This window comes from Gracilinanus agilis, chromosome 6 (genome assembly GCF_016433145.1).
Source record: "Gracilinanus agilis isolate LMUSP501 chromosome 6, AgileGrace, whole genome shotgun sequence".
NCBI lineage: Eukaryota > Metazoa > Chordata > Mammalia > Didelphimorphia > Didelphidae > Gracilinanus > Gracilinanus agilis.
This window is the reverse complement of record NC_058135.1, coordinates 42,338,567-42,353,255: the sequence shown is the minus strand read 5'-3', so window position 1 is coordinate 42,353,255 and position 14,689 is coordinate 42,338,567. Positions and strand designations below refer to the sequence as shown.

General features: G+C 37.3%; 1 protein-coding gene across 1 annotated transcript in view; it reads left to right on the top strand.

The window, feature by feature from the left end:
• SLC10A6 (solute carrier family 10 member 6) overlaps positions 1-14,193 on the top strand; it is a 32,923-nt gene extending 18,730 nt beyond the window's left edge. Inside the window, exons 5-7 of the mRNA XM_044681614.1 lie at positions 5,862-6,037; positions 10,737-10,894; positions 13,907-14,193. Of these exons, the coding sequence (XP_044537549.1) occupies positions 5,862-6,037; positions 10,737-10,894; positions 13,907-14,094 (522 nt within the window). The 3' untranslated portion in view covers positions 14,095-14,193. The remainder of the gene's footprint in view (positions 1-5,861; positions 6,038-10,736; positions 10,895-13,906) is intronic.
• Positions 14,194-14,689: the final 496 nt, after the last annotated feature.

Sequence of the window (14,689 nt, the reverse complement as noted above, 5' to 3'; positions counted from 1 at the left end):
TTTCTTATTTTAATGAATCCGTTCGAGGGTACACCGTGCTCTACACTTAATCCTTTGCCTCTTTGTCCAATAGGCTTATACCCTGCCAAACACCATCAAACACCATTTGTTGCCATTATTCCCATTCATGTGCTACTGAACAGTTAGAGAAAATGAAAAAAAAAAACTGTACTGATTCTGTCCAATGCAAATCTATGCTATATACTCCCTGCCAGTCCCTCATTATAGCAAGGCAATTCTTTCCTACATCCTTAATTGAGTCACCCTCTTGCTCAGCAGTCAGCTATTTCAAACATTTTCACTGCTTTATAACCTTCCCATTGCATTACCCATTTCCTTCAGAAGAGGACCTTAACTCATCTATCATTGGAAAAATTGATGCTATTTGTTTAGGGCTTCCTCTTCATCCCTCCTCTTCAGCTCACATTACTTAGCCATCTTCCCCCTTATCTCCTCCTTCATCTGTCTTTCAGGAATATGTTTCTTTTCCCTGCCAAGGCAAATCCCACTACACATAGAGTTAGCCAGCAGGCTATTGCTATAGTCTAGAAGTAAGGTGATGAATGCCTACAACAGGGTTCAGAGCAGAGTCAGAGGCAATTAGGTGATGCAGTGGATACAGGGTCATGCCTGAAGACAGGAAGACTCATCTTCTTGAATTCAAATCTGGCTTTAAACACTTAACTCTGTGACCCTGGGCAAATCACTTCCCTGTTTGCTTCAATTTCCTCATAAGTAAAGCAAGTTGGGGAAGGAAATGGCAAACCACTCCAGTATCTCTGCCAACAAAACCCCAAATGAAGTCATGAAGTGTTGGACACGATTGAACAAAAAGTGTCGGACGAGAGAAAAGGGTATTAGCTAGAGATACTATGAAGATAAAATCCACAGACTACATATATATATGTGTATATATATATATATATGTCATAACTTGGATATGGAGTAAGGATTAGAAGGAGAGTGGAGTCAAAGATTCATGTGCTAAATAATTATTCAAGATTCATTGGAAAACAGAAACAATTTTGTTTGATGATTCTCTGATGATTAATATCCAACAAAGCATAAAATAAGGTGAATTTGCAAGGCTAGCAACAGTGTGTTCAAAAAAAGTTATTCTTTTTTAAGATTTATAATTTTATAATAATTTAAAATATTTATTTTATTGAAGAATTAAAAATACATAGAAGTAAACAGAAGGAAGCTCAGAAGGAAATACAGATAAGCAGGACAAGTTTGGAAAATAGCACTGAATTTTTTATCTATTTATGCAACACTTTGTTACAATAATTGGTTTGTTTTATGTGAAGGGATGATAAAATGGTGCATGTGACTCCTTCTGCTGCTTTAGGTAGTATATATATTTAAACTCTTATCGCCTGTCTTAGAATTTATACTGTGTATTGATTCCAGAGCTAGGCAATTGGAGTTAAGTGACTTGCCCATGTCACAAAGATCTGAGGTCAAATTTGAACCCAGGACCTCCCATCTCTAGGTCTGGCTCTCAATCCACCGAGTAACCTAGCTGGTCCCAATAGTTTCCTTTTTACAAAAAAAGTTATCAATATAATCCCAATCACTTTGAGCCTCTAGTTAGCACTGAGATATTTATGTGACCAATCCTTGGTGTCTCTCTTCTGAGGCATAGATCAGTCTTCTTTCTTTTTTCACAGGTTGCTGGTTCTTTCTGGCTCAGCTCTGTAGGACCCTACTCCTTTTTTTGGCATGCTCAGACCCTCAGACTCTCCATCTGGCTCTGAGCTAGTGCTTCCTTTATATATGAGTTCCTTTAGGACCTGAACAAACCTCTCATGTAAAGGATTTGATTCACTCAAGGAGGTATACAAGCTCTATTCAAACTCAATTCTAATTGATCCTATCAAGAAACACTCTCATCTAATAAAGGTAATTACTTCTAAATGTTATGGGATGACCAATGAAGCTCCATGCTTATATTTATTTACTTAAAAGGAAACCTTTACCTTCTGTCTTAGCGTGGATACTAAGTATAGGTTCCAAGGCACAAAGCACTAAGGGCTGGGCACTTGGGATTTATTGATTTGCCCAGGGTCACATAGCTAAGAAGTATCTGAGGCCACTTTTGAACCCAGGACCTCCCATCTCCAGGTGTGGCTCTCTATCCACTGAGCCACCAAGCTTCCCCCACAACCCCCCATCTTGTAATTAAAAAGAAAATCAAGTTATTCTTAATGAAGATTCAGTTTTATGTGTAATCTTCATTATCTGCTCTATTTGGTTTATGAAAATACTCGTTTTATTTCTTGTATGTTAAGTTCAGAGTACCAAAAAAAAAAAATTTTTTTTTCAAAACAAAGATACTGTAGACATACAATGATCAGGGCCCAACCTGGAGGGTAAAAGGGAAGAGATGGGCTGTCCTATTGGAGGTAAAGTACATACTTCAATGAGCTCAAAGATTTATTGAAATGCCAAAGTAGAGGTTATATTCTGGTTGAAATGGCAAAACAATCTAGTTTGCTTTGCAGTTCAAATAAAAATTTTTTTAGTTTGAAATCTAGCAAATTTGTCCAAAAATCAAGTTTGGTTGTCTCTGTTATGTTGTTTGACCTTACAAAGTACACACTAGCCTGTTTACCTTCACGTGGGGAGAACTTTTTCCTGTTCATCCTGCATGACTTTGAGGTTGAGTCTATAGTCTCTTATGGCTTTCAGTCAAAGCAGTGTAAAACAGGGGGGAAAAAAGGTTCTATTTAGACTTAGAAGACACAGGTTCAAATCCTGGCTCTATCATTTACTACCTGTGTGCCATTTCTAGACCTCAGTTGCCACTTATGTAAACTGAGAATGTTGTATTAGGTGCATCCATGATCCCTGCTCAGGGCTAAATCTTTCCTAGAGGGGACAGATGCAGATGAAAATGGAGGTAAAAGAGTTGATGGTTGCCTTCTTCTGCATCCATTTGTTACAAGATTGCCCAAGTTCTTATTCTCCAACAGTTCCAAGAACTCCATGAACCCAGCCCCATCTCTGCTGCCTTGTCCACTAACTCACTTAAAGAAGGGAGAGAATGAGGAGCGAGGATGCCCCAGCGAGCAAAATGAGCTTGGTAGAGAGATGAATCAGAAAGTAAACATGAACGACTTTAGCTACTTTGGCCACTTCTTCATTAGGGAGGCAGCTAAGTGGCTCCATGGATAGAGAGCTGGGACTGATAGGAGGTCTTGGGTTCAAATCTGACCTCAGACTCTTCCTAGCTTTGGGGCCTTGGGCAGGTCACTTAACCCCCATTGCCTACCCTTACCACTCCTGCCTTGGAAGCAATGCACAGTATTGATTCTGAGACAAAGTAAGGGTTTCAAACAAATGTATTTTTTTAAAGCACGCTGGTTTTAGGAGTAGAAAATTTGGATTTAAATACTAACTCTCCACTAAATTGCTATATGAATGAAGAGTAGATTTTTAAAAAAACTTTTACCTTCTGTCTTGTTATTATTTCTAAGACAGAAGAGCAGAAAGGGCTAGTTCATCAGTATTAAGTGATTTGCTCAGGGTCATACATTTAAGAGATGTCTGAAGCCATATTAGAACCCAGCTTCCTCCCAACTCCAGGTCTGGTTCTCTATCCACTGTGGTACTTCGCTGCCCCTAGAGTAGTTTTTAAAAAATTATTCTGAGACTCCATTTTCTCATCTAGAAAGTGAAGATAATAATATCTGTATTTTGGCTCATACCCCATGTAGGGCACTTCCCTGGCTGTTTAGGTTCAATATTGGAACAAAATAAAACATTTATAGGTCATTCGACAGGCAACAAGAGGTTTTCTTAGCAGTAGGAAAAGACAGGCATTGGGAACCTGCTGAGTTGAGTGATGCTCCTGCCAGAGGGCCCCTCTAGTCCCTCGTGGTTTCTCTGTACTCAGGCAATAATGAAGAGACAACAACCTGAGTCTTGGGCCAGCCAAGTTTCCATCAAAGTCTCTAAGTCTTTTCAGGAAAAACTAGCTTTCCCTGCATGGGGAAGGTGGGGCTATTGCACCTAACACTACCTGAATTACCTGTCTTATAGGGTTGGAAAGTTCTCTGTAAGCCAAGTGCTGAAATGTGAGATAGCATTATTTAAATGTGTTTCTGAAATAGCTCTTTTTCCATTATTAATACTGTCATTTCATTGGGTGGAAATTCTTTCAAGAAGGCAGAGAAGTAACATGGTATAACCAAAAGAGCATTTACAGGGGCAGCTGGGTAGCTCAGTGGATTGAGAGTCGGGCCTAGAGACGGGAGGTCCTAGGTTCAAATCTGGCCTCAGACACTTCCCAGCTGTGTGACCCTGGGCAAGTCACTTGACCCCCATTGTCCACCCTTACCACTCTTCCACCTATGAGACAATACACAGAAGTACTTATTTTTAAAAAAAGCATTTACATTCACGGGGAGAAGAAACACCTCTATTCTGTGGGGCCCTGAGTCTTCCCCATGGGCTTTATAGGCTCTGGCTGAAGGACTTGGCAGTTTGGGATGACACAGTCATCACTTGGTATTTGTGATGACGTAGGAGGAAAGGATCCAGTGGAAGTATGTGGGAGTGTAGAACTCTCACATTTAATTTTCTTTAATTTAATTTAACTCCCTTCCCACAATTTTATATAAAAATAGTTTCCAACTTTTTTCAAAGAATATTGAGTCTAGAATTCTCTCCCTTCCTCACTCCCTCTCCAACCTTTCCAAACCTCTTCCTTGAGATGGTAAATAATCTCATATAGATTTTGCATGTGAAATCATGTAAAATTTTCCCATATTAATCCTTTTGTGGAAGGAAATTCAAATAAAAAACAAGAGAGAAAATGAAAAAAGTTTGCTTTGATCTGGATTCAAACTCTATGACTTCTTTTCCTCTGGAAGTAGATGGCATTTTTTTTTATCATGAATCATTTGAGATAGTTTGGGATCATTGTATTGCTGAGAATAGCTGTTATTCACAGTTGTTCATTGTACAGTATTCCTGTCACTGTGTACACTGCTCTCCTGGTTCTGCTTATTTCACTTTGCTTCACTCAGTTCATATAAGTCTTTCTAGTTTTTTCTGAGCTCCTCTTTATTGTCATTTTTTGAACCCCTACAGCTGGAGGGGATAGGAGCCCCCTCTTCCAAAATCAAAGAGAAAGAGACAGACAGACAGAATGACAGAGACACACAGACAGTATTAGGCTATTAGCCATACACATTTTGCAGGGAGGAAGTGAAGAGTGAGAACAGCTGCTATCTTTCCCTTTAAAGTGTATCAAATGGAATACTTTTGATACTTTAGTGACCAGTCCTCTTTTGAGTTATCTACCTCTCCTTGCTGACCACATGGGGATTGTGTCATTCCCAAAGGGATAAGTCTTTCATCATTGAGCCAGAACCCCCACAATCCATTTGAAGTGTACAGGGTCCCACAAATCAAGTTTGCTATAAAAAAATCTGTTTACTCCCCCTCTCTGCCCATTACATCAGATTAGCTGTTTGAGAGAATGAGCTCTAAGATGGAAAAATGTTGGTAAAGGAATCATGATAGTAAAAAAAGTAGAGGGAAAAGTGGACCAGGGTTGGCATGTCCCAGAATAACAGAGTTTTACAGAATGGTGCTGAGGGAAATGAAAACACCATATATAATCTAGGATTATATAAAAATTTTACTTAGGTTCACACATATTCAAAATTGCTGTTATAGGGGTGTAGGGGATATATTAAGACAAACATTGCCTTCTAACCGTCTGATCAACTTCCATTTTCATTCATAACCAATATCTATTTTTTTAGATTGTTATTGCATTGATTAACTTTTATGGCCAAGTGATGTTATTTACGTGTTCTTTTTTTCTCCTTTTTATTTTGTTTTAGCTTGGGGCCGTTGTCGGGGTGGTCCTCTTATTGGTCGTCACAGTAGCTGGTGTAGTATTGGCTAAAGGATCTTTGAATTCATCTATTTCCCTTCTGGTGATCAGTTTCGTGTTTCCATTGATTGGACACATCGTTGGTTTCCTTTTGGCTCTTCTTACCCGTCACTCTTGGGAGAGGTAACTTCTGTTAAGTGACTCCTATAATTCTTTGTTTTTTAACCCTTACTTCTATGCTAGAATCAATATTGAGTAAATTGTAAACTGGTAGAGTGTGCAATTGTAAAGGTAAATTGTAAAGTGGTAAAGGCTAGGCATTGGGGGTCAAGTGACATGCCCAGGGTCTCACAGCTAAGTAGCATCTTAAACCCAGGACCTCCTGTCTGCAGGTCTGGCTCTTCATCCACTGAGCCACTTAGTTGCCCCTGCCCCCATAACTCTTAGAGGAGAATAGCTTATTGAACTCCCATTGCCTAGCCCTTACTACTCTTCTGCCTTGGAAATTATACATAATATTGAATCCAAGACAGAAGGCAACAGTTTAAAAAAATAGTAATGAAATGCTCCTGGGTCATTTGACAGTTAACAACATGATGCTTCGTGCTAAGAAGGAAGTGTGAATATAGCAGGACACTTTTGCTAATTTCTGAAATAACTTGTATGATACACAAAGTTTCTTACTTTAAACTTTTCTTAGCAGAATGATAAATTATTAAGGTTAGAGAAGTAAACAGAATACTCAACAAGGATATAGCATTCTACTTAACATCCTTTCAGTCAGTGGAGCAGGGTCAAATCTGTAGGGTCCTATCTCGACTTGGGGTGCCCTTAGGTGACTGAGAAGCCTGAGTCTATCAAATTTCAAGTCTATAAAGCTCCTTTGTCTTTCAGGGAAAGAAATGGCCTAATTAAATGCTCCCCTAGTAAATATGGCTCCTAACTCATATGGATAAAGCCCAACTGAACATTTTACTACTGATTCTTTTTTATTTTTTAACCCTTGCTTTTTGTCTTAGTATCAACTCTAAGCCAGAAGGGCAAGAGCTAGGCAATGGGGTAAGTGACTTGTGAAGGATCGCACAGCTAGGAAATGTCTGAGGTTAGATTTGAACTGGGGTCCTCTTGACTCCATGCTTCTATGTACTGTGCTACCTAACTTCCCTGCTTATTGAATCTTCCCCCCCCCCTAAATTTTTACCTTCTGCCAAGGCAGAAGAGTGGTAAGAGCTAGGCAATTGGGGTTAAGTGACTTGCCCAGGATCACACAGCTAGGAAGTGTCTGAGATCAGATTTGAACTCATTTCTAGTCCTGATTCTCAGTCCATTGAGCCACCTAGCTGTCCTCCTGCTTACTGATTTTTGATCACATTCTGCCATGTCCATCTCTCTGTCTTTTGTGATACTGTTCTGGCTTCTGGAATAGCTGTCTCCCCCTCAACCTCCTATCTATTGAAATCTTTCTCAAAGCCTGCTCAGGACCCATTTCTTCTAGGAAGCTTTTCTTTTTTTCCTTTGTATTATATCTAGTGATTTTTGTAAATATCATATCCCTTTACTAGATTATAAAGGCCTTGAAAGAAGGGGTCATTTTTGTCATCTTTGCAGCGCCTCTAGGAAATCACCAACATTTTATGATTATTGCTCATCTATGAGGCTTAAAGATGCTGGAGGTGGAAGGAATTTTAGCGATAATGGAGTCCATCTTTCTCATTTTTCCAGATGAAGAAACTGATGTCCAGAGAGGGGAAGTGATTTTCCCATGATTAAACAGCTCGCTAGTGATGGAATCATTACTAAGAGGCAGAATTGCCAAATTTTAAAATATGCCAAATAAGAGGCTGAAAATGTGTGTGAGGTGCTTAAGAGCATCAGTTATTGCCAGACTCTGACCATCTTCATAGATGGTGAAGAGTAATGTAGAGAGAAGAAAAAGGTAAGAAATGACAAGATGGAAAATTCATCTCAAATCTACATTTGGATATACTCATATCATTTTAAATCTATAATTTTATGCAAATGAAAGTCTTAAAAATTAATTGGTTTATTTGTTACATTAAAATTTCTACATATCTCTCACTCACCCCTCCCCACACCAGAAAAGGCATCACTTAACAAAGAAATTCACTTATATTATATCATATTTATTAAATGATATGATATATATATAAACTATATCTTACTTGCTTCTATTACCAGTTCTTTTTCTGGAGGTGGGAAATCATTCTTCAAGCAAATTTTCTTTTGCTGTATACACGTCTCTCTTGGTTCTGTTTGTTTCATTCTTTATCATTTTGATTTGGTCTTTCCATGTTTTTCTGAAACCAGTCTGCTCATCCTTTCTTACGGTGCAGCAGTATTCCATCACAATCAAATGCCACAACTTATTTAGCCATTCCCCAGTTGATGGGCATCCCCTTAATTTCCAATTCTTAGACACCACAAAGAGAGCTGCTATAAATATTTTAGAACATAGAGGTTCTTTTCCTTTTTCCCCAATCACCCTGGGATATAGACAAAAATAGTGATATTTCGGAATGAGAGGGCAGTTTTATAACTTTTGAGGTATAATTCCTGATTGCTCTCTAAAATGGTTGAATTGGTTTGCAGTTCTACCAACAGCATATTAGCATCCTCATTTTTCCACATTACCTCCAACATTTGTCACTTTGCCCTTTTCTCATTTAATCATCAATAATAATCTCAGGGATAAATAGAGAAACTAAATTATGTTAAAATGTACCATAGGTATATTTATATACTAATATAAATAGTATATACATATATACATATAGTATATATATATATATACTAAACCTATATGCACCAAAAGTTATAGCATCCAAATTTTTAAAGGAAAAACTAAAGGAGTTACAGGTGGAAACAGATAACAAGTTTATATCAATGGGGGACTTTAACCTTCCTCTCTCAGATAAATAGATAAATCTAACTGAAAAAAATAAGAAAGAAGTCAAGTAGATAAGTAAAATCTTAGATAAACTAGATATGATAGATATCTGGAAAGAACTGAATGGGAATAGTAAGAAATATACCTTCTTCTCAGTGGAACATGATACCTTACAAAAATTGACCATATATTAAGACCATATATTGACCATAACTTCATGTAATTTCAAAGGATGATGGTAAGGAAATTTTCATTGCATTTATTTTATCATAAAGCCTCCTAAGTGTTTTTAAAAAGTGGTCAAGGACTGTGGAAATAATAATACTCTTATTTACCTGATATTGATGTCTGCTAGCTTATGTATCAGCATGTATATGACCAACAAATATGTGTCAGAGATGGGATTTCAGCACAGATTTCTGTAAACTGTAAGTCTAGCACTTTTCCCACTGAATGACCATAATAATAATTTTATAAATGGTAGAGCTATACATGATCACGATATCATGATGATGATCAATTATAGACTAGGAGTATAGGAAAAAACTAAGGTTGGTCTTGAAGAAAACAAGACTAAGGCAAGTAAAATTTAAAATTAAAATATTTTCACATATGCGATTCACTATTTATCATGACATTTAAAAATCAATTACTAATATTTATTAAACTTGCCATGAGTCATTATGCTTAGTAAAGGGACACAGAGACAAAAGTGGAATAATCCCTTCCCTCAAGGGAATTACATTCTATGGGAAAGACAACATGTGCACATCAGTGAATGAATTAAAAAGCATTTATTAAGTATAGAGCCCTATGTGAAGGGCCCTTGATATAATCAGGAAAGAAACCTAATCCCTTTTTTCCAGGAGTGCACATTTTAAAAGAGGGAGAGAACGGTTCAGCTATTCACGTTTTATGTAAACCATTAATTGTGGTGGGACTTTGGAGATGAGAACTTGGTTTTTTTTTTTCCAGTCTTCAGTAGGCAAATGGGGAGCTAGGGACTATCAGGCATGTAGAAGCAGTCTTCACAAGGATTCATTACTTGGAAGGCGGTTGGGAGGATGGTTGGCAAAAGAACTGGGCTGGAAACAAGGTTGGCCATCTGAAAGATACTGCTCTCCTGGGGGCTCTTAGGAGCAAAGTCCTTGACTGGTTCCTTCTGGATCTGAGATTTGCCTGGCACATGCTGCCTCTAGTCTCTCCCTCAGTGGGCCTGGCTGCTTCATTACAAGGAATTTTGAGGGGGAGTATTAGCATCTGGTAGGATCAGGAAATGTTTTATGTAGGAGACGACATTTATGCTTAGCTTTGTAAGAAGCTAGGAATTGTAAGAGGTGGAGATGAGCCTGTGGGAATGGGGCATTTTATGCAAAGGTCCCAAGTGACAAAGGGAATGCCATGCTTGAGGAGCAGCAAATAGGACATTTTGGTCAGGATATAGAATGCATGAAGAGAAATAACACATATTGTGTTTGGAGATCTACTTTGGAGAGATTGTGGAGGCAAAGAGAGGGATTTATATTTGTCTGTGAAGCAATAAGGAGTCTCTGGAGCAAACTGAACAGAAGACTATGGTTCAGACATGAGCTTCAGGATTTTCACTTTAGCAGCAGTGTGGAAGATGGATTATAAAAGGGAGAAATTTTGGGCAGAGAGGAGTTAGGAGGTTCTTACAATAAATAACCCAGGAGAGAGTCAAAAATAGTCCCATGAGTAGAAAGGGAAGAATATGAGTGATAGAGAGGTAGAAATGACAAGACTAATTGGATATGGGATGAAGGAGAATGAGAAGTCAAGGAGAACATGGAAGTTGGAATCTGGGTGGTTGGAAGTGGGTGGTCAAGAAGCAGGAATTCAACTCAGGTATTCCTTACTCCAGACTTAGCCCTCTATCCACTATGCTTTGCTGTCTCATAAACATAAGTAATCATTGTTGCCAGAATTTTACTTTAGATCATCATCCCTTGGCAGGTGCAGGACTATTTCCTTGGAAACAGGAGCTCAGAATATCCAAATGTGTTCTACCATGCTTCAGTTATCTTTCAGTTCAGAACATGTGGCCCAGATATTTAGCTTCCCTTTAAGCTATGGATTTTTCCAGTTGCTGGATGGATTGCTCATTATTTCAGGTTGGTGCGTCCTAAGTATACCTCCTATAAATTTCTAGTACTTGGATTGGGATGGGAAAAGGCAGATGCCATTTTACTTCTTTTCATGGGGGCCTGAAAACATCTTACTATAAAGGACAGTGTTTGTGAATCACACTTTCCCTCATTCTGAGCACTGACTTTAACAGTACCTTAATGTACTTTCAGTTTGGTATTTCTGGGGAAAGCAGAAAACACAAAATGGGCTTTTTGGGAACAAGTTACCTAGGGAGAGATGCAAGCCAAACGATGAGATTAAAAACATAAGCATATAAACCTCAAACAAATGAAAGTACTTTCCAAAGGTATATTCCAGGTCCCATTATTTGGAGTTTACCATGAGTAGCTATCAACTAAGGAGAGTAATAATTAGATGGTAGAAAGGGGACAAAGATTTTATTGGAGCACTGCTAATGGGACTGGGAAATCTATATTAAAATACTTTTCTTTCAATTGTGTCTCTTCAAGAACTCAGATCCTCACAGACAGATTTCAAATATCAGCTGATTTTAGCAATCCACGAAGACTTCCAGACAATCAGTAGTAAAACAGTGAATGCCAAGTGCTCTCTAAGGGCATAATAGAGACTTAAGGTCTAGCCCAACAAAGTTGCATATACGGTTTATTATTATATAATCAATAATTAATCTTGTTATCCAGGATATTCACTGAAGCAAATTGTTATTAACATTTTACTGGTCCCTATTACTCTCAGGTCAATTGAATTGAGTTAGTTTAATTGGAGCAATAATAAGACTATAGTATTCAATAGGGAAAATCATATCAGAGTGAAACGTTAATTTCCAGTGTTCTTAAGGCCTTTTTTTGGTTTTGCCCAAGGTCTTTCACTGATGTAACAGATGGCTTTCAGCCTTGAATAGAACAAACTTTACACTCATGAGATCATAGATCATAGACGAGAAAGGACCTTAAAAGAAATCAATTTTAACTCTTCCTTTTACGAAAGACAAAACAATGGGGGCAGCTGGGTGGCTCAGTGGATTGAGAGCCAGGCCTAGAGACCGGAGGTCCTACGTTGGAATCTGGCCTCAGACACTTCCCAGCTGTGTGACCCTGGGCAAGTCACTTGACCCCTATTGCCTAGCCCTTACCATTCTTTTGCCTTGGAGCCAATACACAGTATTGACTCTAAGATGGAAGGTAAGGGTTTAAAAAAAAAAAAAAAGACAAAACAATTCCAGAAAGGTTCAGTCATTTGCTTGAGGTCATTTAGCTAGTAAGTGCCTATGCCTTTCAAAATCTAATTTCATTGTTTCTTCACCATATTTAGGGAGTTTGTTTTATATTTCTGTTTATATTACATTATATTATTATATTTATAATTCCCTTTGAATTATGCCCAAAGGACAGCTCTTTCTCTTCTGTTACAAGTTTTTTGCTTATTTTTAAAATTAAAAAAATTTTTTTACAATTGCATGTAATAATTTTTAACCTTCATTTATTTTTTACAAATTTTAATTCCAAATTCTTGACCACCGCTCCCCTTTCGAGAAGTCAAGAAATTTGATAAAGGTTATACATATACAGTCATACAAAACATATTTCCACATTAGTCATGTTGTGAAAGAAAACATAGACCAATCCCTCCACTTCCAAAAAAATAAAGAAACAGTATGCTTTAATCTGCATTCCGATTCCATTAGTTCTTTCTCTGGAAGTGGATAGCATTTTCATCATGAGTTCTTCAGAATTGTCTTGGATTTTTCTATTGCTGAAAATAAAGTCATTCACAGTTCATCATTGCACAATATTGCTGATACTGTGTACAATGCTCTTTTGGTTCTGCTCCCTTCACTTTGTATCAGTTCATGTGACTCCTTACAGGTTTTTCTGAAGGTATCCTGTTCATTATTTTATTTTTTTTTAAAAACCCTTGCCTTCTGTCTTGGAGTCAATCAATTGTGTATTGGCTCCAAGGTAGAAGAGTGGTAAAGGCTAGGCAATGGGGGTTAAATGACTTGCCCAGAGTCACACAGCTGGGAAGTGTCTGAGGCCAGATTTGAACCTAGGACTTCCCGTCTCTAGGTCTGGCTCTCAATCCATTGAGCTACCCAGCTGCCCTCTGTTCATTATTTCTTATAGTATTACTTATGTAATGGTATTCTATCACAATCATATACCACAACTTCTTCAGCAGTTCCCTAGTTGATGGGCATCACTTCAATTTACATTTCTTTGCCACCACAAAAAAAAAAGCTGCTATAAATATTTTTGTGCATATAAATTCTATTCCTTTTTTTAAAACCCTCTTTGGGATACTGACCTAGGAGTGCTATTGTTGGGTCAAAGGGTATGCACAAGTTTTATAGTCCTTTGGGCATAATTCCAAATTGTTCTCCAGAATGCTTAGAAAAGTTCACAATAATAACAACAACAAAAGAAAAATTCTTACTACACCAATGGTGTATTAGTGTTCCAAAATTTTCCCACATCCCCTTCAACATTTTTTTTTTATTTTTCTGTCCTAAATAGTCAATCTGATAGGTGTGGGTAGTACCTCAGTTATTTTAATTTGCATTTCTATAATTAATAGTTATTTTCGTAAGACTATAGAGAGCTTTGATTTCTTCCTCTAAAAACTGCTTTTTCATCTCATGTTTCCATTTATCAAATGGAGAATGCTTTGTATTCTTATAAGTTTGTTCTCTCTCTATATGAGAGATGAGGACCTTATAAGAGAAACTTATTAGAAAAATTTCCCTCCCATTTTCTGCTTTCTATCTAATCTTGGATGTATTGGTTTTGTTTGTGCAAATCCTTTTTAATTTAATGTAATCAAAATTATCCATTTTACATCCTTTAAGACTTTCTATCCCTTGTTACTATTATAAATAACTATATATACATATATATATATATAGATATATAGATATATAAACCCTGAAGTAAATTTAGTTGACTGCAATACAAATCATTAAATTATTAACCTTATCAAAATGGCTTACGGCTGTTATGTATTTGTCTTCCCTGAAGTTTATCAGGTGTACAAGAGACTATTTAAGAGAAGGAATGAAGAAAAGAACCTAAATTGCAATGAAGTCTCTGAACTGACAGAAAGCGATGCCAAGCATGAGACGACTTCCTTTCTGGAAAGGAATGACCCCATAGCTGCCATGACAATAGATCTCAGTGAAGCAGTCCTTTCTTCATCAAAACTCTAATAACTGTTGGCTGGCAAGTCAATTCATCTGCTTCAGATGCTGTAACTGTGTGGACAGAGACTATTTAATTATTTCAATGTGTCAGTTGTCAATGTATATTATTATTGTATGCACTGTGAATTGTAATGTGATTCCTTTTGGGAAATTGTCTTATTCCCTTTTGGGGGGGAAATTAATTTGGTATTTTCATAGTCTTGTCTAAGTAGTATTCTTATATATTAATACTTTTAATAGAACAATATACTTGGAAAAGTTCATTCATGTCATTTTATAATTCTTCTTTTGTAGTTAATGGCACCTAGTTTGGACCATGGATCATCCTTACTGCCTATAGAACTCATGGACCTGCCTGTTTATTTAAATTCAATCCAAAGTGATAAATATTTTCTTCTAAGTACTTTACTAGGCAAGGTACAAATTCCAGGTAACATTGGATCTCTGTTATCATGGAGCATATAGTTCTTGAAAATTTGCTTGCTCAATGCTGAGTGAATCTGTGACTTCCTATTCTAGTACTGCAAATTCTGTTCACCTAGAAGAGAACAAAATCAAAGTAGTTGTGTGACATAGTAGAAAGAGAGATGGACTTATCCTG